Source organism: Panthera onca, chromosome D1 (genome assembly GCF_046562875.1).
Source record: "Panthera onca isolate mPanOnc1 chromosome D1, mPanOnc1 haplotype 2, whole genome shotgun sequence".
In the NCBI taxonomy this organism is placed as follows: domain Eukaryota; kingdom Metazoa; phylum Chordata; class Mammalia; order Carnivora; family Felidae; genus Panthera; species Panthera onca.
Genome location: NC_138348.1, coordinates 4399543 through 4426644, shown reverse-complemented (window position 1 = coordinate 4426644; position 27102 = coordinate 4399543). Strand labels below are relative to the sequence as shown.

General features: G+C 58.9%; 1 protein-coding gene across 1 annotated transcript; it reads left to right on the top strand.

The window, feature by feature from the left end:
- Positions 1 to 15218: 15218 nt before the first annotated feature.
- Positions 15219 to 22067, top strand: GAL (galanin and GMAP prepropeptide). Its single transcript, XM_060607500.1, has 6 exons — positions 15219 to 15367; positions 15532 to 15612; positions 16286 to 16340; positions 19622 to 19708; positions 19958 to 20035; positions 21795 to 22067. The coding sequence occupies exons 2-6, from the start codon at positions 15532 to 15534 to the stop codon at positions 21863 to 21865; spliced, it is 372 nt and encodes a 123-aa protein (XP_060463483.1). The 5' UTR covers positions 15219 to 15367; the 3' UTR covers positions 21866 to 22067.
- Positions 22068 to 27102: the final 5035 nt, after the last annotated feature.

Below are 27102 nucleotides of genomic sequence, written 5' to 3'. Positions count from 1 at the left end.
GCTGTTGTGAATAACGCTGCTGTGGACGCACATGCGCACACCCAATCGTTTCGGCGACAGAAAGCACCAGCACACAGTCAGGGAGGCCCCCTGCCCCTACGAAGCCTCAGGTCTCCGGGCGGAGCCCCAGGAAGAGGCAGGCTTCAGGGAGCTTTGCCTCAGGAGACACAGAACCACACGGAGTTTTGGGATTTGCTCACAGATTTCAAGAGCCTTAAAAAGATGACTATTTTCTGTTGTTAGGAATCTATACCCGGAGGACCAGGCTACCCCCGGACAGGTGGCTCGGGGCTTCTATCACAAGCAGGGGTGCCGGGCACCTTAGCTCATGGACAAAATAAACCATTTTTCTCTGCCAACCAAACTGGGGTGTGACTTAACTTTGCTCCCCACTGTAGCTGTGATTATACGATTCGGATCTTTGAGAATTCACCTCCGAATGGCGGAAGAGACAGGCATCAGCTGAAACCGACGGGCCTGAGGGAGACGGGGCAGAGGAATCCATGTTGCCAGGTGACAGAGACGCGGGGGCCCTGACCCTCTCCTCTCCACCCCCGGTGCGCCCCACGGGGGCGGCCGCAGCTCAGCCAACTGCTCTGAACTTCCTGAGTCCAGGCCGCCTCCCTAGGGGCCCGGCTTCCTGGAGCCCCACCTCCCAGCACCCCTCTTCGCCCCGGAGCCCCCGGCCCGCTCCCCAAAGAGCGCCCGTCACCGGGCTGGGCAGCGGGCCTCCCACCCCCTGTCCCCACCTGGACGCACTGTGTCAACGGAAAAGAAAATTTGCTCCCCAAAACTACAAATCGACAGCACATTTTTACAACGGGATAAAACGCTCCCCTTCCCCTGGGGCTGGGGGTGCAGTGGCCGCCCCCCCCCCCCCCGCCCCGTGAAAGCTCCCCACCCACCCCTGCACAGCGAGCTCCTCTCCCCAGCAGCCCTTCCTCCTTGTCCTCCCTTGGGGAGGGGACACCCTGTCCCCCCCCTCCCCGCCCCCGCTCAGCAGGGCCGTCCGAGGCTGGGATTCAGAAAGAAAGCCTCAGATGAAAGTTCCCGTAATGGACCGTCTCATGCTCCACGGGGGCGGGAAAAGGGAAATCAAACCAAAAAGTGACCAAAGGAGCCAAATTATTGTATTTCAGACACAGAGCAAAGAAGCAGCCTCTAATGGGGCTCCAGCAAAACTCTCTCCGGGGCCAGCCCTTGGCACTTCTAAGGGGACGGTGCCTTTCATCTGTCTCCAAGCTCAACTGTTTGCCTTGGGAGTCGCTGCTTTCCTAATGGGTGCCCTGTCTTCTCCTGTCCCCTCCTGCCCCCCTGTCCCCCTCCTGTCCCTGCCTCCTTCCCATCCCACTCCTCTCCTGTCCCCTCCTGTCCCCCTCCTGTCCCTACCTTTGTCCCCTCCCACCCCCTCCTGCCTCTCTCCTGTCCCTCTGTCCCCTCCTGCCCTCCCTCCCATCCCCTACTGCCCCTGTCTCTGTCCCCTTCTGTCCCCCTACTCTCCCTGCCTCCATCCTGTCCTGTTCCTACCTCTGTCCCCCACCCCCAGGTGACAAGTCTCACCGTGTGCTCATCAATCGTTCTGTTTTTAAGAACTTTCCTTTCAGGACATTTTATTCTTGGTGATAATACGTCTTTATTTCTCTATACTGTTTCTGGGGAAGGGAAAATTTTAAGATCGTTTCAAAATACCTTCTCGATTTTCAGAAGAGGAAGTAAATGCTATTTTCTTTTCTCCCTGTCAGAGCTACGAGACTCCATGTAAGGCTAAATCATCTCGAGGCGACGTCGTGCCTCTGTCTTACTCATAAAAGCGAATCCCTGTTCTTGACCAGGACTGAAATAGCAGAATGAGTGGATGAGTCTTGCCATGTTTGGACCGGAAGGGCCCGAAGGCACAGAGAAGGGCCCCGCCGCGTGACCATCTGAGGGGCTCTGGCAGGGGCCTGGCTCGCTGAGCTTCCCAGGTCCCCACCGCCCCCAGGGGCCGCGAGCCTGGGCCACCCCCCAGAGGTGCCCTGTGACACTGTGTGGCACCAAGCCACCGAGCTCCTGGGGCCGAGGAGAGAAAGTCCGCAGTTGCCACTGTGTTTGGGGACCTCACGTCTGGGGCTGGGGAAGCGCTCTCCCAGAGGACAGGGGGTGACAGGCTCCCCTCCCCGCCCCCAGCTGCCTGTGCACAAGGTAGGCGGCCCCGACTTAGTGCACATCTGGGACCCAGGCCCCCCGGCCAAGAAGGCTCCTGTCAACCCCTTCCAAGAGCTCTTTGGGACGAACGCCGTGTCCCCTTCACCTCGCCTCTGAGCCTCAGGGAAAGGCCCGTGTGCCGGGACACCGGCTGGGTCGGCCAGGAGGAAGGGTCCCCACCAAGCCTCCTCCCCAGGAAAGGGCTCAAGAAGGGTGGAGGGCACCTCGGCGCCCCCAGCAGGATTCCACTCCCTTGGGGGGAAGGAGAGGCTCGGGCGGGCCCCAGAGCCCACCTGGGCCAAGCGGCCACTTGACGACAGGCCCCCGGCACGCCAGCCGCTCCTCTGAGTCTGGCCGGGCCTCAGTTTCCCTTTCATCTTCACAGAACGGGCTCAGGAGCCCGGGGGAGCACCTGCCCTGGAGCCCAAACTCACCGAGCCGGTCAGGGCATCGGGCAACTTTGGGAACGTTTGGAACCAAAGCCCCTCCAAGCACCTCTGGACGCACGGGCTCCACACTGGGGACCCATGTCCCGTGTGACTGTGCTGTGTTCGGGGGCCCCGTGTGCTGAGCCCCATGGTCCCCCGGCCTCGTCTCTCTGCCCATCTCCGCACCCTCCGCAGGGGCCTGACACTGGGACCCGCTCTGCATGGCCATCTGACATTTCTGTCCCTCCTGGAAACAGCGTCCCCCTCGTGGTCTGGCTGGAACCCTGGGCCCGGACGATTTATTGTACTTCCGAGCCTCGGGAGTTCGCCACCAGTCGCCCTGGGACACAGTGATGACATTAAATACCTGGTCACGTGACTCGGTGTCCCCTCCCAGCTGGACCGCAAGCACCCAGAGGGCAGGCCGCCCCTCACGAGCGCCCATGTCCCCGCGGTTACCGTGACGCTGACCTGGGCCCGTTCACCCGGTGGCTGCAGCTTCAGGAGCGAGGACAGGTCTCTGACTTACGTGTCAGGAGTGAGTGTTACCTGTACAGCCACCAAGGGTGGGGCGGAGGTGTGGGGCAGCTCCAGACGCCTCCTGACGAGGCCCAGTGGAGTCCCTTGGTGGCATTTATTGGTGCGACGGCTGATCCTGTCAGCTTTCACCCCACAGCAGGTGCCGAGCCCGAAGGGGTCACATTCTGTGCCGGCTGTGGTGTCACCCTGCCGGGCGTTCAGAGGAATCCAGCAGCACCAGCTGGGCAGTGGGCAGGTCAGACGGGGTTAGGAGCAGGGGCCCCCCCTGCCATGCCTTGACCCACACCAGCCCTCTGACCTGCTCAGGGCTGAGGGGACGTGTCATTCCTGCCCCGTCCCATGTGGCCCCACGGCATCAGCCCTGTGTCTGTGTATTGGGGGCCCGGGGATGACAGGGGGGTTCACTGAATGTTCACCATGTGGCATTCGCCCCCTCGGGAGCTTGGGTGGTGATTCCTAAGCGGATGGGGTACAAGACGACCACAGGGAGAGAACCAGGGGAAAACCCACGGGTGTTTCTGCAGAGTCACACGTAGGGCGTCTCATCTCCCAGGCCACACGGCGAAGAACGATTCCTTCCCTGAACCAGCAGATGAAAACAAAAGCAAGCAACAACCTAAAACAGAACAAAACCAAATGCCAACCGGTGAGAATCTTCAGCAAGGGGACGGGCACTTGTCAACGTGTAAAACCATAAACCCTCACGCCTTCAAGCAACAACCAAAAGACCCCATTTATAATGGCAACAAATAGGGTGAAGGAATCAGGCATTCACCGCAGCAAGGAATGGAATAAAAGCCGTGTGGGGAAAACGTGAAAGTCCACGTGGATGTTCCCACCGAGACCCAGCGTGGGAGGATCCACGTCGCAAGGTTGTCGGTTGTGGCCGGGAGAACCTGCACGTGTGGAAAATCCCAAAAAATGTCAAAAGGGTTCTCCCTGAAGCAGATAAGCTATGTTGAAATTTAGACGAATATACAAAAGTTATACGAAATAATACGTAATAACGTATTAACGAAATAATGACGAAAGTTATCCGAATAAATAAGCAATGAGAACAGCTGTGAAATCTGTAGGAGAGGAACAGCAAGGAGAAATTTGGACAATATACAGAATGGTTTTAATGTTTATTGTTTATTTTGAGAGAGAGAGAGGGAGAGAGCTTGAGCAAGGGAGGGGCAGAGGGAGAGAGGGAGACACAGACTCCGAAGCAGCTCCAGGCTCCAAGCTGTCAGCGCAGAGCCCGACGCGGGGCTCGAACCCACGGACCGCGAGATCATGACCCGAGCCGAAGTCGGGCACTCAACCGACTGAGCCACCCAGGCGCCCCTATAATTATATTTCCTAAATGCCCACAGAGTAACAGGTGGCTGGGAGGGATAGGGGAGAGGTTAGGAAGATATTTTTGATCAACCTGAAAACAGGATGTCGGTCCTTATGACCCGGCCCTGCTCCCCGAGGAGCTGAGCCCAGCAAGAAAGTGCGCTGTGTGTGTAACAGACTATGTTTCCAGAACAAAGGAAAATGTACCCCTGGAAATAACTTGGCTCCAGTGCCTGGACCAAATATCTGGGGAGGGGTGGGAAGGTGAGTACAGGTCGGACCCGGGAGAGCCTCGGGTGCCACGCCCAAACGCTTGAACCCGATTCCTTAGGCAGGAAGGGGTCTGGGGACAGTTTGTCACGTGGCAATGAATACCTGAAGTGCTGGACACGGGGACGGAGGCCTTGGCTGGACTCCGCACAGAGGCACTTGGTGGGAGTTGGCTGGGACCCGTGCAGTGGCCAGGAAAAGTCGTTCCCGAGAATCGTTTCCTGCTAAAATCACAGCAGCCCCCTCCTTCCGTCACCCCCCACAGCAGACGGTCTGCGGTTGCCCTGGCGATGCAGGCGGGCTGGGGGGCCAGCTGTCGGGCAGGGGACTGCCCTCCGGGCGGCTCGCAGGACAGCTGTGCTCCCCGGAAAAAGATGGCCTTCGTGATGGTAATTGGCAATGTCTTTCCTTTGGGAAGTCGGCCTGACTCTTCAAATATAATAACAGGGCTTGAGAATTTAATTTTTGTTCCCCCATGGTCACGATCTGTTCCGTTCTCAATGCACCACAGGGGAAGAGAGCTCTTACCACAAAGGACCTGTCAGCCTGATGTCCTCTTAATTACTGTTCATGGCCACCTTCCTACCCAATGGCTGTCTTCTTTTTAAAAAATAGAGAACCCACACGGGCCTTTCCATTCTCCTCAGAGTAGATCTTGACCCCAAAGAACTTCTCAGTGGAAACGAGGGAGACAAAGTCTTGAGCAGCCGTCTCTGTGACCGAGAGTCTCAGCTCTGGAGGACTAACCCCAGCCGCTAGGGCTGCTGGGAACACAGGACGCCCGGTTAAATGTGGATTTCAGGCAACGGCACGTAACGTTTTGGCAGAAGACGTCCCAAATATCGCACGGGACGTGTTTACGCTCCGAATGTATTCGCTGTTCATCTAAAATTCAAATGCACCCGTGGGTCCTGTATTTGCACGTCCTAGTCACGCCCAAGGCAGCTAACGGGTCAGCCACAAAAGCAGGAGGGACACAGAGAAAGGTGGGCCTGTGTAGCTGGAACCACCCAGGGGGAGGCGTGAGGCGCAAGGAGGACCCTACGGGGAGCGTGACCTTGGACAGACTCCCGGCCAGCTGGAATTTCCAGCCAGATTTTCCAAGAGGGAGAGGAAGCAGCTAGCCAGAGACGGTGGCACTCGGGTGACTGTTGTCCTCGCTTGCCGGGGACCTCCCAGAAGCCCTTCAGTCTCAGGCAACCTGGGATGCCTGCTCGCTCTCAGCAGGTAGGACGATCTAGATTCGAGGGAGCGGGAATTGCAAAATCATGGAGGTGGGTTTGCTTCCCACAAACGGCTTGACTCTGTCCGCTCTTCCCCCTGCCGTCCGCCCCCATCCTGCAGGACCAGCGAGAGGGCAAGGCAAGGTGAGGTGCCGGCCTTGGGTACAAAATGGCAGGGGCACCAAAAACTCAACGGTCAAGACAAATATTTCAACGCAATACTTACAGGAAATGTAAAAATTTCCATGATGAACAACATAACCAAAAATTTATTCTTTTTTTTTTTGATGTTTTATTTATTTTTGAGAGACAGACAGAGGGTGGGCAGGGGAGGGGCAGAGAGAGAGGGAGACACAGAATCGGAAGCAGCCTCCAGGCTCCGAGCTGTCAGCACAGAGCCCGACGCGGGGCTCAAACCCATGAACCCATGAACCGCGAGATCATGACCTGAGCCAAAGGCGGACGCTTCACTGACTAAGCCACCCAGATGCCCCCAAAATATCAAAAATTTAAATAAAGTTGCTCAAAAAACTTCCATATCGAATTACTATGTGACCGGCAATCGGTTCCTAGGTCTGTACCCAAATTGAAAACAGGTATTCAGACAAAAACTCGTACACAGGGGCACCTGGGTGGCTCACTTGGTTAAGCGTCCGACTTCGGCTCGGGTCACGATCTCGCGGTCCGTGAGTTCGAGCCCCGCGTCGGGCTCTGGGCCGACAGCTCGGAGCCTGGAGCCTGCTTCCGATTCTGTGTCTCCCTCTCTCTCTGCCCCTCCCCTGTTCATGCTCTGTCTCTCTCTGTCTCAAAAATAAATAAACGTAAAAAAAAAAAAAGGGGTTTTTCAACTCATACACAGATATACAAATGCTCACGGTGGCGTTATTTGCAATCGCCAAAAGGTGGAAACAAGCCAGCGTCCGTCGACTGATGAGTGGATGAAAACGTGGTCTATCCCTCAAATGAAACAACACTCAGCCACAAAAGGCATAAGGCACTGACCCACGCCGCAACGTTAAAAACATTCTTCTCAGTGAAAGGAGACCAACACAGGAGGCCACGCATCGTGATTCATTCGCGTGAAATGTCCAGACCAGGCAGACGGGACAGATGTCCCCCTCACGGCTCTCAGAGGGAGGGCGCCCCCCCGACACCTTGACCTCGGACCGCCAGCCTCCAGGACCGAGGACGAGTTCCGTGCCGTTGCGTGAGCCACAAGCTCGCGGCACTCGGTTCCGGCAGCCCCAGCAAACGTCCCCCTTGTGGGATGAGCAAACATTCGAGTGCGACAGCGCCCGGCCGGGGGCTGGGGCGAAGGGTCCTTCGACTCTGGAGGGGGGCCATACAAGGACACAGCCTCTCCAGGCGGGAAGGGGGTGTTCCCAACAAAAGTGGGAAGGTGCACGCCCTGAGCACCCTGCCCCTCCGGCTCAGTCTCCATCACCTGCTTCTGGAAGGAGCCTGCACGAGAAGTCCATTTCATCCCAGGATGCTGGGATCCCAGTGAACGTCCAGGACCTAGGAAGGTCATGGGGGGGGGGGGGGTGTGCCCACACAGCAGTGCAGCTCCTGACCGCAGAAAGTTCATTTATTTTGAGAGAGAGAGAGAGAGAGAGAGAGAGCAAGTGGGGGAGGGCAGAGAGAGGGAGGGAGAGAGAGAATCTCAAGCAGCCTCCACACTGATGACACAGAGCCTGACGTGGGGTTCGATCCCACGAACCGCGAGATCGTGACCTGAGCTGAAGTCGGATGCTTTTTTTTTTTTCAATTTTTTTTTTAACGTTTATTTATTTTTGAGACAGAGAGAGACACAGCATGAACGGGGGAGGGGCAGAGAGAGAGGGAGACACAGAATCGGAAACAGGCTCCAGGCTCCGAGCCATCAGCCCAGAGCCCGACGCAGGGCTCGAACTCACGGACCGCGAGACCGTGACCTGAGCCGAAGTCGGACGCTTAACCGACTGAGCCCCCCGGGCGCCCTGCTGTCTTTTTTCTAACTGCATGTACAACCAGAGTGAAAACAGAACCACCTGGAAGAACGCACACGCCTAATTGCAGAGGCTCCTTCTAGAAGGGTGGATGGCAGGACTGACGTCTCCTATTTTAAAAAGCTTCTTTAAAAACTGCTATGATTATGGGTGACTTTTCCGTTTTATGCTTTTCTGCCCGTTGCAAATACAACACCTCTGACAATAAGCACGTAAAATAAAGTAACTCCACACTGAGCCTACGATGGAAGACGCACTCTCGTTCAAAAGAGCCCGGTCCCCATCCCGCATTCCTGGGAGCTGCAGAACTGCCCAGCCTCGGATCCGGACCCTTCTAGACCATTGGTCAGTACCAGTCAGGGTCCTGTGCTGGCTGACCTCTCGCCCCCACGTCCCCACCTTGTTCACAGTTCACGGTCACCTGTGAAGCTGGAAGTTTACAGGGGAGGGAGGGTGGATGACAGATTCAGGCCACACAGCTCCTGAATGCTGAGACGGGATTTAAGCCCCCACCGTCTCCTTTCCCTGTTCTGACGGGTGACCGGAAATGTCTCTAGCACCCCACCCCCGAACCACTTTGGCCAGTGAACCTTCCCGAGGCAGGGGCAGCTGACCCCCGCCCCCAGCAGGGACTGTCCCTCGGGGAGGGGATCACCAACCCCTGAATGAGTGGATGAAGCTGCGGGGGGGGGGGGGGGGGTCCTCTTCCCTGCTCTCCCAGGGATGTAAATCGAAAGTGACTCTCAGTGCCCAGTGCCTTTTAAGGGACTGATTCAATTCCTGTCCACCCATGAGCTGCCCACCAGCTGGACACTGTCGCCCCCTGACAAGCTCAGGGCCGCATTAGGCTTACACTGGTGCCCACGGGGTCAGAAAATCACCCGGTTCTGGGTTTACAGAGACGCAAAGCAACACGGGGCAGGTTCTGACAGAGTGGGGGTGGGGCGGGGAGGAAAGAGACCAGCGGGTTAGTTAAAAACAGGCAAAGCGAGGGGCGCCTGGGTGGCTCAGTAGGTTCGGTGTCCGACTTCGGCTCAGGTCACGATCTCGCGGTCTGTGGGTTCGATCACGATCTCGCGGTCTGTGGGTTCGAGCCCCACCTCGGGCTCTGTGCTGACGGCTCAGAGCCTGGAGCCTGCTTCCGATTCTGGGTCTCCCTCTCTCTCTGCCCCTCCTCCATTCATGCTCTCTCGTTCTCTCTCTCTCTCAAAAATAAATAAACATTTAAAAAAAATTTTAAACAGACAAAATGAGTCACTGCTGCTGGAAGTCTAGCAGAGGCTCCCCTGGGGTGGGGGTTGGGGGGTGACAGGTAGTGACAGGAGGGGCGCGGGGCCTGGGAAACTGGGCTCGTCCCAACCCAGGGCTGGTAATGCTGTGTGTCTGGGCAAACAGCCAGCTCAACACTCATTTGTGCACCTTTTTGTATGTGAATTATTCTTCAACTAAAGGTTTTTAAAAATGCTTATCGTTCTGAGGCCCCTTAAAGTATTTTGGGTCCCTGAGGGGCAGGTGGGAGCGCCCTGAGGCTGCTTTTCTGTGTAGCTCAGGCTCCCAGGAGGAGGTGTCCCCTCACTTCTGACACGGCCCCTCCCGCTTGGCCCCCCGGCTGCCTGCCCTGTCCCTCAGCACCCACATCCCATTAGCCAGATGGGCTCCCACATGGCCCTGGGGGTGCTGCCCATGGGCCTACGGGCCAGGAAACAGGTGCAGCTGTCCAGGGCCTGCAGCTGCGTCACCAGCTTCCAGCCCCCCAAGCGCAGACAGCTCTCCCCTTCCTCCGCGGTCAGCGGCCACAAAAACACCGAATGGGGTGAGTCACCCCAGGGCACAGATGGGTCCCCGGAACCAGATACCAGGAGCTCCTCAGGGTGGGCTCGCCGTGGTGCGTGGGGAGCCAGGGACGTGGAAGAGACCAGGCGGGTGCCCCCGCTTGAGAGGCAGGAGCCTGGAGCCCAGGGCAGCGGAGGAGTGGGCTGGGCGTGGGGGGGTGCAAGAGGGAACATGCTGGGGGGTGGGCTTAGGGTGTCAGCTGATGCTTTAAAAGGTGCCCTCTGCATTCTTCCAGTTACCCCAGGCTTGGTTCCACACTGTCCCCCCGGGGAGGTGACAGCTCTCACGGCCAGCGGAGGGGGCAGGGAGGGCAGGGGTGTTCCTGGAAACCGTCCAGCACCAGGACGGCTGCAAACATCCTCACCGCGAACCCGACGGCTGCCACCCCACTGAGCCCCACAGAAATGCGTCCAACTTGCCCTGAGAGAGCCCAGAAACGCCTGCGGCCTCCCCATCAGCACTCTGCGCGAGGGCAGCCACAGCGCAGGGAAGGAGATGTGGAAAGTTCTGGACTGATTGTGCTCTCGGCTTATGTCAAAGTTTACAGAGGTGCACGATCATGGACTGGGCAGAGCCCCGCTTTCAGCCCCGCCGGGAGACCCCATGCCACCCCCTCGGTCACAGCCCGGCGCGAGCGGCCAGCGGGAGGTTCAGAGAGGGGGGCTCCTCTCCCCTCCGCCCCGTCTGCACCCTTCGCAAAAACGCCTGATCGAGTCTACGGACGAAGCAAGCCGATCTTTCCGCGCGTCGTGACCTTTTAACAAAGTCTGTTGAAGAACCAAACACGTACAGTCAAACACCCATTCGCTCTCGCCAGATCCTTACCAGGCTGCTATCGTGAAGGAGCATCCCAGGACTTTTCGTGCGGACCGCGCCGACCCCGGTGGGCTTGAGTAGGGGCATCTAGAGACCGGGAAGGAGGGTCAAGGACACAGACATTTGCAGGGTCAAAGAAAAGCCCCTGTTACATCAAGTCACTTCCTCGTGTTTTCAAGGGAAGACAGATGGTGGTGGGGTCGCGTCACCTTCTCTCCCAAGCCTGGCCTTTCCGGGGCCCTTCTGGCCACCGCCCGCTCCCTCCCAGGGGGCCCAGCCCTTGGCTTGTCAGTATTCACGAATTCATTCATGAAACATCTGTTGACTGCTTTGGGTAAGACGCTGAATGAGATGGGAGTCATTGCAGCCACATACAACAGAACCCCTCCCCCAGTGACACTGGCTTAAATGAGAGAGAAGCTCATTTCTCCCTGTTGTGAAACAGGCCTGAAGGGTGGTGGCCCCGGGGACCCACGCTCCTCCAGTGTCGCCGTCGTGAAGGGTCATCACCTCGCGGCCCAGAATGGCTGCTCCGGCTCCAGCCCTCCACCTGGAATGTGCTGGGAGCCAGCTGGCCCATCCTGTTCACCTGCCAGGTCAGGCGCCCCGAACCCACGGCCCCCCTTCTCACGATAACCTGTAGGATTGTGTTGTGTGCGGGTCTCCCTGGACCGTGGTCTCCATGAGGGCAGGCCGGGCGCCGGGGCCAGCGGCATCCCTCCTTGGGGCGCACGGCCGAGGTTTGGCCCGGACCCTGGCTTTTTCTGCTTGTCAGACTGGGTTGGTTTTTGTGGGTGGCGGTGAACGGGGCTTCTAAGGGAAGATGGGCCGGCTCCCAGCACACGGTAAAATTATGCTTTCTGCTTGATTTCCATTACTCTAATGGTGACCCATTTTGTCTGCCACACACTGGGCCGTCTTCAAGATGACAAGTTGACAATGACTCCCATTGGGTCATGGCTGAGCACACAGAGCCCATTATAACGCTGGCTGTGGGACCCAGAACAGCTTGTGCAGGGAAGCAGTGTCTGTCATCCCAGGGGCGCCGTCTCTTTGAACGCGTCCGCGGGCCCGGGGATGTCACCGTGCCCCGCCACCGCCCGGCTCTGTCTGCAGCCTTCCCCGGGCCTCCCAAAGTCTCCCCGGCTGGGGTCACCGGCCACTTTCCAGGACGTAGGCAGAATCCCCTCGCCCAGGATCTGGGAGGACGCGGGGCGACCCCCAAGTGGTGTCCTGGCGAGAGCCCTCATGAATTTCGAGGAGGCACATTTGTTTCGAGTTCCTGTGTCTAAATTATCCGTCCGTTACCTGGAGTCACAGTACCTGTGAAGATTGCTTATGTTTGCTTACGATTTTTCTGTGAGACGCCTAGAAAAAGTGGCCACAGGACAGATATGTGGACGTTCTTGTTCCCAATGAGTTGTGGGGTCAACACCCTCCCCCGGGGTTAGTGCCCAGCGTCCCCCACCACCTGGCTGCACCTGCGCCCCTCAGCCCCAGGGCTCCGCCTCCAGGAAGGTCTGGGTGCTATCGGACAGACAGACTGACGGCCCCGCCTAAGCCCCACCTAAGCCAGTTCCCAGGGCCGAGAACACTGTCCCCCTCAGGGCCGCCTTCTCCCCACTTGCCACCTGGGTTGGGTGCTGGCTCCCTGGTCAGGGCGCTCGGCCCCAACCTGCCTGTGGCCAAGTTTTCTTTAGGATCCGGGTGGACGTACGAGACTCACATGCCGCGGAGAGGGCACCTCTATACCCGTTCACCTTATACACTTGCAGGAACGAGGCTGACTTGACGGCAAACTGTGTCTTTAATAAAGACGCTCTTACCGGAAAAACTACTGTAAAGTTTCTTTTAAAGTAGGAAAGGGAGGGGCGCCCCCCGGGTGGCTCCGTCGGTGAAGCATCCGACTTCGGCTCAGGTCAGGATCTCACGGTTTGTGGGTTCGAGCCCCACGTCGGGCTCTGGGCTGTCAGCTCAGAGCCTGGAGCCGCTTCGGATTCTGTGTCTCCCTCTCTCTCTGCCCCTCCTCTGCTTGTGCTCTCTCTCTCTGTCTCTCAAAAATAAATAAATGTAAAAAAAAAAATTGTTTAAGTACATAAATAAAAGTGAAGTTAAAAAGGAAACAAAAAGAGTGCATCAACCCAAATGAGACCAGTGGGAGGCTGAACCGAACAGTCCTCATTTTCCAGCCCATGTACGGGATGGGCTTGGAGTCTTTCTTAGTCCCAAGGACCCTGGTTTATAATTTCTGCTTCTTCAGACAAAAAGGCTCCTTGACGAAGTGAGCTGAGTTCAGAAGGTCACTCGACCCGCGCCAATGGCAGGGGGCGCCTCACCAGGGAGACCGGAAGGAGGCAGAAAGAAAATGGCCAAGATACACCGGGCACTGGGATGTCCTTGTTCTCAGAAGCAAAGTGAGCGTTCCAGAGTGACAGCGCATGCCTCCAGCGGTTGTCAAGAGATAACGGCATTTCTCAGTCAGGAGTCTGTCCAGGAGACCCCTCACCAAGTCGGGTCTCCCCAACGGCACCCCTCCTCGCCTTCCAGCAAGCCAGGGTGGGCACTCAGCACCCCAGGCGAGGGCCCTGCTCCTTCCTGCCCAGCCGACTGGCCTTGACCCGAGTCCCCCAGGGCCCCTGGGTCTTTCCGTGTGCAGGCGTCCAGGCAGAGGCAAATGGCTCTCCCGCCGTGTGCACGAAGGGTCAGCACTCTAAAATGTAGGATGCCTGCCGGGTGGCCTCATCGTCATTATCTGTCCTGTGTCTTGTTTGCTCCAGGGTCCCCAGTGACGTCAACCAACCTAATACCCGGCTCGGCAGGTGGGGAGAGGTTTGCAGCTCCCCGGTAAGTAACTGGGGCCACCAGGCACCGACAGGCCTGCGCTGCTGGGTCGGCCACTGCTGAGGACTTCGGTGGCCGGCCGGTGGCCAGCCAGGAGGGGGGAGGAGCTCGGGCCAACCTTCACCTGATGGCCTCATCCTTCCTCGCAAGCCTGCAGGAGCCACTCTCGTCCGTCCCTTGATGTCTGTGGGTGGGGGAAGGGACAGTCGGGGCCCGCCCCAAACTAAGGAAGCATTCCTGGCGTGCGCCAAGGAGAGCCTTACTCCGGCGTGATGTCCTCGCACCTGCCACAGGACGGCCTCTTCCTCCTGCTCTGCCCGCCTGCCCACCGGTCGGCTGGTCTCGCTCTGGGTTCCCCAGACCCCCAAAGGCTCAACCACTACCTGACCCTGCTCAAAAGAGTTCTGTGTCCTGGGCCCAGGAGCCACGAGGGACAACAGCAGGGACCCTTTCTGAGACAGACAGGGTCTGAGACAGACCCTTTCTGATTTCCCTGGCCGGTTTGCCCCTTTTTACCAAGACAGGACAGGGGTCACTGGGCACCAGAGGCCACGAAGCCAGGCCCGCAAGCAGGCCCGCCCTCCCGCCATGAATGGCTTCTGAGGCTGAAGCCACACTCCAGCCGGGACGCACGTCTGCAGGGGAGGGGGATCCTGCTCCTTGCCCTACCTCACCCCTGCCCCAGGACCACCCAACCGGGCCTAGCTCGGACGGAGGGCTTGCCCAGGGGTGTGTGGTACGGGGGCCCTCGCCCCCTCCTTCTGCAGCGGGGGAGTGCTGCTTGTGGGTGGGGGCTTCGCTCCCCTGCTTGGACCTGGGGTGGGGGGCGTGGGGGGTGGGGCCCACCACCGCAGCAATGACCCGGGCCATGGGATGTTGCGAGCTCTCCCCTACGGATTTCGGGGCTCCCCGTTCAGTACACGGGGGCTCTCAGAGGGGTGACAGAGGCTCTCCCATGGTGCAACGGCCCCAGTGGGGTGATGAAAACTTGTGGGGTGATGGGTGTTCTCTGTAGGGTGATGGGGCTCTGCAGGGGTGATGGGGGTTCTCTGCAGGGTGATGGGGCTCTGCAGGGGGGATGAGGGGGTTCTCTGCAGGGTGATGGGGCTCTGCAGGGGGGATGAGGGGGTTCTCTGCAGGGGTGATGGGGCTCTGCAGGGGTGATGAGGGGCTCTCTGCAGGGGTGATGGGGATTCTCTGCATGGGGATGGGGGTTCTCTGCAGGGGTGATGAGGGGCTCTCTGCAGGGGTGATGGGGGTTCTCTGCAGGGGTGATGGGGGTTCTCTGCAGGGGTGATGGGGGCTCTCTGCAGGGTGATGGGTTTCTCTGCAGGGGTCATGGGGGTTCTCTGCAGGGGTCATGGGGGTTCTCTGCAGGGGTGATGAGGGACTCTCTGCAGGGGTGATGGGGATTCTCTGCAGGGGTGATGGGGCTCTGCAGGGGTGATGGGGGTTCTCTGCAAGGGTGATGGGGGCTCTGCAGGGGCGATGGGGGTTCTCTGCAGGGGTGATGGGGCTCTCTACAGGGGTGATGGGGGCTCTCTGTGGGGTGACAGAGGTTGTCCCGTGGGGTATGGGGGCACTGTGCCTTTCCTGCCCCTCCAGCCACGCCACCGAACCACTCGCAGCCTCCTCTGCTGAGCTACCGCCCCTCCCGCCACCCCCGGGGGGGGGGGGGGGGGCACTGCAGGGGGGAGGGGCGGAAGGCGGGAACTGAGCCCCGTGACGCTGCGCGCGGCATAAATAGCGGCGGCGGCAGCCGGGGCCGCGGACACGTCGAGGGAGCCCAGCCGCCGCGCTTCCTCCCCGCGTTCCCGAGGCCGCGCGATGCGCTGAGCGCCCCGGGCTCTGCCAGACCCGACCGACCGACCGACCGCACGCCCGCACCCGCCGCCGCCCCGGGACCCCGCCCCCGCTCAAGGTACGGCGCGCCCCGGGGGGTGGGGCAGCGGGAGGCGACCCCTGCCTGCGGTCCGCGCCCCTCCCGCACTGGGCCCTCCCGGGGGCCCCCCAGCCCCGGCCGCCCGACGTGCGCCCCGGGGGCCCCGCTGCTCGCCCCACGCCCGCCCCGCGCCTTCCTTGCAGATGCCCGGCGGCTGCGCGCTCCTGCTCGCCTGGCTGCTCTTCGCCGCGGCCCTTTCGGCCACCCCGGGGCTCGGGTCACCGGTGAGTGCGGGGGACGCGTCCTCCCGCTCCGGGGCGGGGGGCGCGGGGGCTGGGCAGCCGCCCGGGAGCGGGGCGGCGGGCGTCCTGCAGCCCAGGGCCGGGGTCCCGCGGGAGCGCTCCCCGCTCCTCCTGGGGGGTTGGGGGTGGGGGGCGCCTCTGCCGGCGCACGACCGGCTCCGGGCTAGAAACCGGTGAAAGCTGGAGGCTGCCAGCAAATCTCATTTCATTCCGTGCAGGAGCGGGCCACCCACACGTGCCCTCCACCTGGCGTGTCCTCAGTGTGGCTTAGAAGCAAGTTGGGTGCACCGTGGGTTCCGGGCCGGTGGCTCTAGAGTGAATTATTTGGTGAAGCCAGGAGTCCTGTTTTCAGGTCGAATGTAGCATATGTGGAGGCAAAGCAGGGATTTCCTGCAGCCCCGGGAAGCGTATGCGTTTTCCGGATTCCCACATCATGCGTGGAAAGCCTGGTGACCGGCCTGGAATGTGCGTCTCGCCTTCACGCACTATTGTGTGTGTGCTTGTAAATTCCGTGATGGTCTGAGGCACCCCCGACAGCCTACCACCGTGGGTTACCCTGCCAGAAGCTGCCCGGGGGCTCCCGTGAGCCCCTGCAGCCTGTACCGGCCCCAGCCTGGCCATCTGACCCCCTTTTCTCCCCCCCCCCCCCACAAAGGTGAAGGAAAAGAGAGGCTGGACCCTGAACAGCGCCGGCTACCTCCTCGGGCCACGTAAGTGACGGTGCGCGACGCGCTCCGAGGGCTCTGCTCCTCCAACGCCCGGAGCCACTTGTGCTGACCCTGCCCCTGAGAGCCGCGAGGCCAGCCACACTGTGATGCTGACTCTCCGGTCTCAGTCAAGGGGAAGTGGGGGCTCCGTGAGGCTGTGAGCAGGAGGGGGGGCAGCTGATTCCAGTAGTCGCCGCGTCCACAGTGGCGCCCCTTCCCGCGCCCCGAAAGGCAGCCCCGGCCGGCCGCCAGCCTCCTGCTCCCCCTTTATTTCTGTCCCTCAGCAAATGGGCAGATGCCTGGGGACCTCTGACCCCATCTGCCCCTTCTCTTTGCCTTGCTCTGTCTTGAACCTTGACCCGTCCTGCGGCTTGCGGCCAGGCAGACCCTGAGCACCCTCCCCTTGCCTCCTCCACCGCCCCTTTTCCCTCAGGGCTGCCCCCGCCCCACCCCCAAACCTCACGGGGTGACCAGGGACCTGTGCATCGCCGCACACAGCCTTGCCAGCCTCCGCTCTGGACATGTGCCCAAGCACCGTTCCTTCTGGAAGCCTCTCCCTCCTCGCCCTCCTGCCCTGTACCCCGACGTTGCCCGGGGTTCCCCGGGTCACAGCCCTTGAAGGCGGACCTTCCCTCGGGGCTCTGTTCTGGGTCCTCTCCCGAGTCCCTGCGCCTCCCTCGACACCCCCATCCCCCTCAGCGTCACAAAGCACAGGCCGTCTTCGGCACTCAAGCCCTCTCTCTGTCGTGTTTTTGGAAGCCCCGGATGGGAACTCCCAGATGGCCCCAGGACAGTTGAAACACGCTCGCCCCGTGCCCTGCTCCAAACCTGTCCCCTCGCCTGCGGGCCCTCCCCAGCCCACTGCCATCACCAGGACCCCTCGTGGCGCCCTGCTCTCTGGGGATGGACGGTCAGTCATCCCGTGTGGCACAGGGCAGGACTCAGAGTGTTACAGCCTGACCAAAATGCCCCGTTGGGAGGCGAGGGACGAGCAGGAAGAAAGCCGAGTGTCAGCCGGGGGCCCGGTGACCCACACGTGAAGGTCTCCCGGGGCGTGACTGGGGCCGGGGCTGGTGGGCAGGGGTTTGTACCCGGCTGCACGGAGAGGCATGAGATGCCCACAGCCCTCGCCCCGGGCCGTAAGTGGAAACGGGTCAGCTGGTCCGAGTCCCGATGTTCCCCCAAGGGGCCTGCCGGCCGCAGTCGGCCTCGGTAGCACTTTGCTTTGAAAGCTCAAATCTGGGCGGGTGGCCGATGGCAGGGCACTTGCACCAACTTGCGGTCGCCCACCAGGGTGCCAGGCCGCCCCGGGCCTTAGCTCTGCGCCACGAATACTCAAGCTGAACCGTGAGGCCGGGGTGGGGGGCTTGCGTGTGTGGGGAACTCACTAGAACACGGGCGTGTGGCTTCACCCGCAGCCATCAGTTCCCAGAACTTGCCAGGCTGTGGGTGGACTACTACTGAGTGTCCTGTCCTTGACGTGCCACCGCGGGGACACGGTGTAGCTTCAGTGCCTTCACGATGCAGAGAACCCGGTGGGTCTGGAGGTGCTGGGCCTTCACACGCCCCTCGTGTGGCAGCTGCTTGTGGAGAGGCCAGTGCTCGCTCCGGGCTGTGGGACTCCTGGCAGGAACAGGGGGCAGCAGGCTAAGCCTCCAGCCGGCCCCAGCCCCGAAGAGGACAGCTCTGGGACCTGCGGGCTGCGTGTGTCCCCTCTGTCCGAGGGGCACCTGCAGATTTTAATTATCCTAAAGGAGGGGACGAGGGAAGACCTTTCACCCTCCCTCCAATCGCTTACGCACTTGCAGTTTCAAATTCGCAGGCAGGGCTGGTTTGGGGACAGCCTTAGATCTTAAAAAGAAACAGAAACAAACCCTCCCCTGTTTATGAACTGCCTAACGTCGCAGGAAAGGAGGCGAACAACTCGGTTCCCACCAGAGCAACTAGGCGCTTAGCTCCTAACCCCACCCTGAGAATACAGACCTCCTGCCGCAGAGGGTTGTCCGATCGCCTGGGGGATGCTTCCGGAAACACAGGCACAGAGAGGACAGAGACGAGCCAGCCGGGGCCACAGGCAGCGTCTCTGGGTGCTCTGGTCTCGGGTCAAAGGCAAGGGCAGGTCCCCGTGCGGTCCTGTCGCTGCAAGGGGGTTGGCCTCGCCTGCGGGACGGACGGACGGGCTCAAAGGGCTCGTTTCCCCGAGCCCTTTGGGACCCTGAGCTCCGTCCCTCGGGAAGCACCTCGTCTCTGTGCTTCTGGCCCGGAGGAAAGGAAGGCCGTTCACCGGAGATCTTTGCTCGTGGTGCCTCAGAATGTTGAAACTGCGTCCGTCAGGAAGATGTGAGTCCTGAGGCAGGACCCTTTTACCATCAAGGTGGTGTCTCTGTCCGGCTGGGTCACCAGGAGCTGGACATCCAGACCGGCTCGTGGGTGCGCCCCGTTCCGCCAGCGCGGGCCGCGTCCCGGCCGCCCGCTGCAGACGGCGGGGCCCTGACCTGGCTCTAGGCGCCACGCGAGGGTCGCCCTGCTTCTTCCCGCGTGTCGTGCCATGAACTCCGGACGGACTCCGGCTCTGGAGGAAGGGGTTCATTTCGTCTTGCTCGGCCTGTAGGTGGAGCCCCCTGCTGCCTGCCCCCGTCGCCCCTTCACCTGCGCTGCCTCGTCGCCCCGAATCAGGCGCCTGGCCCCCCGCTGGACGCTGGGTCAGGACCTCCTGCTCTCTTCCCGAGTTTCTCAAGGGGTCGCTCTGCTTGCAGTCCCTTGTCTCACACCGCCCAGCGCACACGAGCACACGCGTGTGCACGCACCCTCAGCCCCCCTGCTTCCCCCTCCCTCTCCCCCTCTGCCGCTGTCCCTGGCTGTCTCTGGCCGCCTGGCTCCAGTCCAGCTGCCACAGAGGTCTTTGAAAGATAAGTCTGTTTTCAGGGACATAGGACCCCAGCCCCTGCGGTGTCCCCGAGAGACAGTTCGGGCGCCGGCGCCCCCGGGACCCCCCGGACGCTCCCCTCGCTGCACCTGCAGGCTGTGCGCCCCCTCGCTCCCCTCCTGTCTGGGTGGGCTCCCCCCTCCGGCAGAGTGCCAGCACCTGGGGGAGATCGTGCCTCTGGCCCTGGCACGAGTCCCTAGCTCCACAGAGAACGATCTTCCTGCTTCTATGGTTTCCCTGCCGTGGCTTTATTTTTTCCGTGTGTGTTAGATTATACGCAGCCAGCGCGTCCTTCTCTGGGGCTGGGGCATGTGTGACTGTAGGGACGATGGTCAGGTGCTTTCCTCTCTGCGAACAGATGCCATTGACAACCACAGATCGTTTCAGGAGAAGCCCGGCCTCACTGGCAAACGGGAGCTCCCGCCCGAAGACGAAGCAAGGCCAGGTGAGCGAGCTGTGGGTCACATCTCCGTCCGCCACCCCCAGGGCACGCAGGCCCCTTGGCCTTGACCTGGCTCTCCCCCCGCCCCCCCACTGCCCTACCTCCCCGCGGTGCTGAGCAAGGCCCTGCGGGGAGGGAGGGGTCACGGCCAGTGTGTTGACTTCCAGATGCCCAGGTCTCTGCAGACGGAGAGGTGAGGTGCAGACCACCGTGGGGCAGGTTTTGCAGACGCGGATTCTTTCTGTTTCCTAGGAAGCTTTGCCAGGCCGCTGTCCGAGAATGCTGTTGTGCGCACGATAATTGAGTTTCTGACTTTCTTGCGTCTCAAAGGTATGTGAAATATTACTCGTTAAAAAAATTTTTTTTTAATGTTTATTTTTGAGAGAGAGAGAGTGCGTGTGAGCAGGGGAGGGGCAGAGAGAGAGGGAAACACAGAATCCAAAGCAGGCTCCAGGCTCCCAGCTGTCCGCACAGAGCCTGATGTGGGGCTTGAACTCTCGGACAATGAGATCATGACGTGACCTGAAGTCCGACGCTTAACCGACTGAGCCACCCAGGCGCCCCAAAATATTACCAATGTCAATGTTTTTTGGGTTTTTTGTTTTTTTCTTTCTTTTTTTGAGACAGAGAGAGAGCATGAGCAGGGGAGGGGCAGAGAGAGGGGGAGACACAGAATCCCAAGCAGGCTCCAGGCTCCGAGCTGTAAGCACAGAGCCTGACTCGGGGCCCGAACTCACGGACCGCGAGATCATGACGTGACCTGAAGTCCGACGCTTAACCGACTGAGTCACCCAGGCGCCCCAAAATATTACCAATTTTAAAGGCCACCTCTTGGAACCCCACACACATGAAAAACCTGCCAGAAAGGGCTTCCGTAGAATTCCCTTGGGGAGTAAGTAGCCCCCCCCCGCCCCCCACCACATTCCCATCGCCAGTGTTGGTCAGAATTGCTGGTGGTCCCAGCACTGTCCCCGGAGAGGGACCCTCGACAGGAAGCAGGGGAGAGGGAGGCCCCAGGTCCCACCCACTCGGCTGGGGCCACACTTGGTGTCACGGTAGCAACTCCTGTACATTTTAGGGGCCATGGCCCCTTGTAGGCCATCATAAGCCGTCCTGTCAGCCTGGTGAATTAGTTCGCCCGTATTTCCGATTCCAGTCTTTCTTTCCGCAGCCTTCCCGTAGGACAGGCTGCCCTTCAGTCTGATGACCTCCATCCCAGGTCTGGTGTCTTCCGGGGGTACCACATGCCACGAGGCCTCCCTGGGGGCCCGTTTCAGCCTCGCGCCTCTGCCTTGTGTGGCCGTGCGGGCGACAGTGAGCAGTGACTGCCTTCATCACACAGCCCCGGGGGTCACACTGCTCACCGGAAGGCGCCAGGACAGAGGACAGAGGTGGCAGTGCCCTGGGAGCGGAGCACAGGGGACAGGGACCGGGGACAGCAGGGGACACGGTTGTCACGTTTTGCACTTTACAGTTTGTTGTGAGTTTGGCCAAGACTTGGCCGGGACCAATTCCTGGGTCGTGTTTTGGTCTGTGTGCTTTCTGGCTGCGCGGGTGGCCGGGGTTGAAGGGGTTCAGGTGGGTGTGGGAGGGAGGAGGTCAGAGGCCTGCGGCTCCTTCCTGAGAACCGCCCGTGGGCAGGGGGACCGTGGAGGACGCGGCAGTCCCAGAACCCAGAACCGAGTTCGCTCCGTCGGAGCCCCGCCGAGCGTGCGGAGAGCTCCTGCCGGAGAACATCCGGTGGTGACTTTTCCAGCAAGGGGCAGACGGACTCTTCCAGGGGCTTCCCGTGCTCTGCTCTGTTACGTTTCGAATTTTGTCACGCGCAACTGCATTAGGAGACACTGCTTTTTATTACCCCAACGCGGATTACACGCCTTTAAATCATGGTTTGAAAAGTCTGACCATTTCAGGTGCATAAGAGGTGTGAGACTTAACGTCGGTAAAGGGTGCGGAGTGGGATGGGGTGTGCCCGATCTCGGGTGTGATCCTGGGAGACCCCCGGGGAAAGGCCGCAGCGGCTCGGGCGTGTGGGCTTGGAGCGCCCGCTCTCTCTGGGGCTCTACCCAAGCGCGCTCCTTCTCTGCAGAGGCCGGGGCCCTGGGGTTCCTGCCCGACCTCCCGCCCGCAGCCTCCGCAGAAGACTGGAAACAGCCCTGAGGAAGCCCTCGAGAATGTTCCTCCACACGATGTCGCTTACGGCCAAACTCGGACACGACGGATGGTCTTGTGCCAACTTTCGTGGGGTGGCCAGTCCTGTCTTCTCTGCCCTGATGCTGTGCCGTGTTATTGCTGTTAAGATTTTTGTTTTCCCGTTTGATAATTATTTTGAGTGGCAAAATAAAAGATAGCATCCGCTTTCGATGGTCATTTCCGTGTGTCTGTCTTGTCACCCCTGCCACCGGGGGTGGGGGGGTCGGGGGGGGCGTTTAAAAGATAAGGCCTGATTATAATCCCGTGCGTCAGACAAGAGTTTAAGCCCAAATTCTACCGTCCAGAGCGTCCGTGAGACTCCGTCTCTTGTCATGGCGAGGGAACGTGTCCAGGGAACACAGAGTTATCTCCGTTTTCAGCCGAGTACAACATAATTACGCAGGTGGGTCTGTTACCGACACAAACACAGAACCGAACCCCTGCCCGCAGGGAGCTGGTGCTTTGAGAGATGGAAACAGAAAGCCTAAGGCACCCCTGAACATGGTCGATGAGGGAATTCTCCGGTGCTGGCGAAGGTCCCGGGTGAGGAGGAGGACGAAGGAGACCCAGCAGGGCGACGGGTTTGACAACAGTGTTGAAATCACGCGGCTGGGGTACAGAGGTCGGGGTCCTAAAAGTCTTAACTGCCTGACTGGTCAGGAGGCGTGTGGAGTTCAGTGCTGCGGGAGGGACAGCTTGTGGGGACAGCACTGCCAGAAAGGCAGGGCGGGGAGGGTCTCCGGGGCAGAAACAAAAAGGTCACACAGAAGGTGACCAAAAGGTCTCGGAAGGTCCGAGAAGAAACTGGATGGAGATCCCCAGCCTTTCTGTTCCATTAAAGGGCAACTCGGGGCTCTTTAGCGTTTGCCAGAGCAGCTGTGCGGGCACCACCGGGGGGACCCAGGCGGCCCGCGGAGTCTGGAAGCCCACCGCGTCCTTCCGGCTCCCCCAGGTGACTGCCACACGCAGCCACGCGTGAGAATTGCCACCTAAAGACGTGCCTGTAGGCCAGTCATCCAAGCCGCGCTGGCGGGCACAGAGCCCTCGCGTCCCTCCCGGACTCCGTGAGGCCGCCATCCCCCAGACCCCGAAGCTGGGCCCCACGGCCCCTGCCACTTCCAGGTGGTTCCACGACCCCGTCAGCCCTTCCCGCCCCTGCACGTGCCGGACTTGGACCCAGGTTGTCCTCTCCCAGCTCAGGGCGGGAACACGGCCACCAGGCCATCTCCACGCCGGGCCAGGCCATATCCCCGCCCCTCACTATCCTCCTCCTCCTCCTCCCTCTCTCCCATTCATTTCCCTTTTGTTCTTTCCAGGAGAGCCGGGGGCGGGCTGTGATAAGGTCCCCTCCCTAAGGAATGTGGTAAAAAGAGATCGCAAGATAAGGGAAGGCAACGTGGCTCTGTGCGTAGGTGACGTCCCTCACGACCCTGTAACAAGAGAGCACCCAATCCGACGGTACGTCTCCACGGTACCCATATATGGGAGACGAGAAAGTTGAAAATGCATAAAAGGCTACACCACACGGCGGTGTTCGGGGTAGTTTCTCTGAGGTACAAACCCCTCTGAGCCTGTGCCGGCAGGAATGAAGTTGCTTCCTGGGAAGGAAAGCCTCGGTGTCACGACTCTCCGTGCGAGAATCCTGCTACGCTTCCGGGGGGCTCGTGTCCGGGATCTGGAGACCGTGCGTTTCCAACCGCTTTGCCGCCGGGGTACAAAGCTCGGAGCACCGGGACAGGCAGCCTTGCCTGGGGCCAGCGGACCAGACCACTGGATCCGCAGACTAGCCCTCGCGGGGCGCCGGGGTCAGGACCCCGTGTGTGCGCGATGGAACCCGTGAGGCCCAGGAACCGGCTCCAGGAGCACAGCCTGTCAGACTGGTAAGCACCCAGTTCGTCCGTTCTGGTAGGCCTGCCCCGAGAGGCAGGAGGGGAGCCTGATCACCTCCCAGAGTTGCCTGAGCAGTTCATAAGGAATAAGGAACAAAGCTGCGACTCTGAGCCGTTGGGCGGTGGGTCGGAGTCGCCGTGTGACTGTGCGTGGGGACTTCTCTCTCATTCATTTCCTGGGCCAATGACTATGATAATCAGAGCCAACTGTCCCTGGTTGGTCTACCTCGAACTTTGTCTCGTAGTTTTCATGGGTGAAAAGCGATAGTTAACTTTGTCCCGTGGTTTTGATGGGTGATGGTTAAGATAGCTTTCAAAGTCTTTGGTAACCTGAAACGGTACACTTCTGCCTGCGTGATAAATTGGGATTGAATTCATTGGACACCTAATGAGGTAAGAGGCTAAGGCACTAATTTCCAGAGGTAGGTTTGTGCTTCTGATTTATTGCGAAAAAGGACTATTTGGGTCTTACAAACGTGCTTCATGCTTTATGAAGATTTTACTATGGAAAATCTGCTTTGTGCTTAGTTGAGACATTTAGCGTCTAAAAAAAAAAAAAATTCTGATGTAACAGTTCACAGTTGGTTACTGCTGACCTTTCACTGGAGACTAAGGTTCCTAAGAGTTAAAATTCTGCTAAATGTAATTAAGACTGATAAAACTAAGGAAAGTAAGTCTGTATGTAAAAAAGTAGGAGATAGGTAAGAAAGATATAAAAAATGAAAATACATTTATTTTTGAGAGCGAGTGTGAGCAGGGGAGGGGCAGAGAGAGAGGGAGACACGGAATCCGAAGCAGGCTCCAGGCTCCGAGCTGTCAGCACAGCGCCTGATGAAAGGCCCCAACTCATGACCTTCGAGATCATGACCTGAGCTGAAGTCGGACACTTCACCGACTGAGCCCTCCAGGCGTCCCTAAAAATGTAATTTTTGTTGAGGGTAAAAGAAAGTAATTTTGTCCTGAGATGGTCGTTTGGAGTAAAAGGGCTTAGGTCGACATCTGAAAGCAAAGCAAAGTTGTAGAAGGTTTGTGAAGGGAAACCTTTAGAAAGAAATTTTATATGTGGCCAGGACGGACGAAGGTTAAAATGAATGGATTTTAAAAGTACACTGCTGGGGCGCCTGGGTGGCGCAGTCGGTTAAGCGTCCGACTTCAGCCAGGTCACGATCTCGCGGTCCGTGAGTTCGAGCCCCGCGTCAGGCTCTGGGCTGATGGCTCGGAGCCTGGAGCCTGTTTCCGATTCTGTGTCTCCCTCTCTCTCTGCCCCTCCCCCGTTCATGCTCTGTCTCTCTCTGTCCCAAAAATAAATAAAAAACGTTGAAAAAAAAAAAATAATTTAAAAGTACACTGCTATAAGATTAAAATTCTGCTTTACTCTCCATTAAAAAGGCAATGTTTTCTTGGATTGTTGGTATGCTTTTGATTTAAAAAAAAAAAAAGGTGAACAAAGGATGTTGCCCTCTTTTGTCTGCCCAAAAAGATAGGGGGAAAATATACGATTTTAACTGAAGGGCAGGACGGCAGGACAGCATGCCCTTTTGAGTTGTTTTACTCAAGCCTTGGTTGAAATTGCCCCTCCTTTGATCTAAAGGTTGGGGAGACGGTGACGTCCTCGCTGCCAGCCTCCAAATGCTCCGTACCTGTGTTCTTTCTAGCACAGGAGTGGATGCCTGGGCCCGATGAGGGATAGATAACGACATATATAAAGGGCTTTTACTGGGATACACAGGAGCCATCTTGCTACACGTAGCCCAGTGTCTGCCAATTTGGAACCACCTAGATACTCTAAAATGGATATCCACGTGGCTGGAACGTGTTTATGTGGGCGCTGCTGAAAAAAGGCAAGGGAATAGACCTCGACTTCGGCCCTTTTAGCCCCTTGACGACCCATTTTATCCTTACAAAAAAACATGGTTTCCACCAGCCTTTTAAAATATATTTGTAAAGAGGCCAAAATAAAATGACGGTGTCCTTCTACAACCAGGGAAGGCTTACTGGGTCACGGTCAATACCCCCAAAGTCCCACAGGCGGAAAACGGCGGAATAGGAGAAACCAGGGAGACAAGGTCAGCTCTCGGAGGTAGGGTCAAGCCGGGGTAAGAGCGACTTGCTCCCAGCACCTCCCGAGACTGACAAAGTTTTTGGCTGCCGGTCGAACAGCCAGCCAAAACTCAGGGCCAGGAGCTGTGGCTTCTCCTGGCCCGCTGCGGCAAATTAAGATAAGGGACGCCTCTTCTCTTTTTCCCTTATAGATGGGCATATTCCCCAGCCAAGGCCAACACTCCTTTGGGATGCGTTCTGAAAAATCGGGTTGATCTTGATCTATAAACTCCGAAGAAAAAGCAACTCATTAATTATCACGGGGCTGGAGGTCCTGCAGGGAGCTGTTTCCTACTGGGACTCGGCAGTTCGACCCCAAGATCCTAACTGGGACTACGACCATCTCACTGAGAAATGGTATCGCCCCCGCTTCCAGGCTGGTGCTTTAGGGAAATTAAGGAGGTCTAAGGGTAAGCCCTTAAATTATGCTAAATTAGCCACTGTTTCACACACACAGAAGGAGAGCCGGATGGCCTTCCTGGAGAGGTTGAGGGAGGCTCTCATTAAATATATCTCCCCTGACACCCCTGAGGCTGAGATGATTTTAAAGGACACATTTGTCACTCAATTGGCCCCAGATAGTCAGAGGAAGCTGCAAACATTGGCAGTTGGTCTGGAAGGGACCCAGGAGGAGCTCTTACCAGCTGCCAATCGGGCACATTACAACCGAGATTAAAAACAAACAAACAAACAAAACCAGTAAGCGGGCGTAAGAAAAGTCTGAGGCCTTAGTCGTGGCCTTACGCGCTATGTCAGACCAGACTTCCCGAGGTCCTGGCCCCAAATGCCACCCACTTATGTGGCCAGTCTCACTGGAAACGAGACTGCCCTCAGAAGGGACAACAGCAGTCAAAGCCCCACCAGCCATGCCCCTTGTGTGGAGACAGTCACTGGAGGTCTGAATGCCCTCGGGGACCTCTATCTGCGAGGGCTCAGATAACCAGTGTCCCTGGCAGGGGACTGATGGGGGCCCGGGGCTCTTCGGGGTGGCTCGACTGCCTGTCGGAAGCCCGGAGCCTCGGGTAACCCTGGAAAACTCCGGTAACTGAAAGTCCGGTTCATTTCCTTCTTGGTCCCGGGGCCACCTTCTCTGTCCTCCTTTCCACTCCAGGCCAACCCTCCAAATGCAGCATGACGATGAGGGGCGTCTCCGGGAAACTCATAACTACATTTTTCTCTCGGCCCCTGGGATGCATATGGGGAAAACTAATTTTT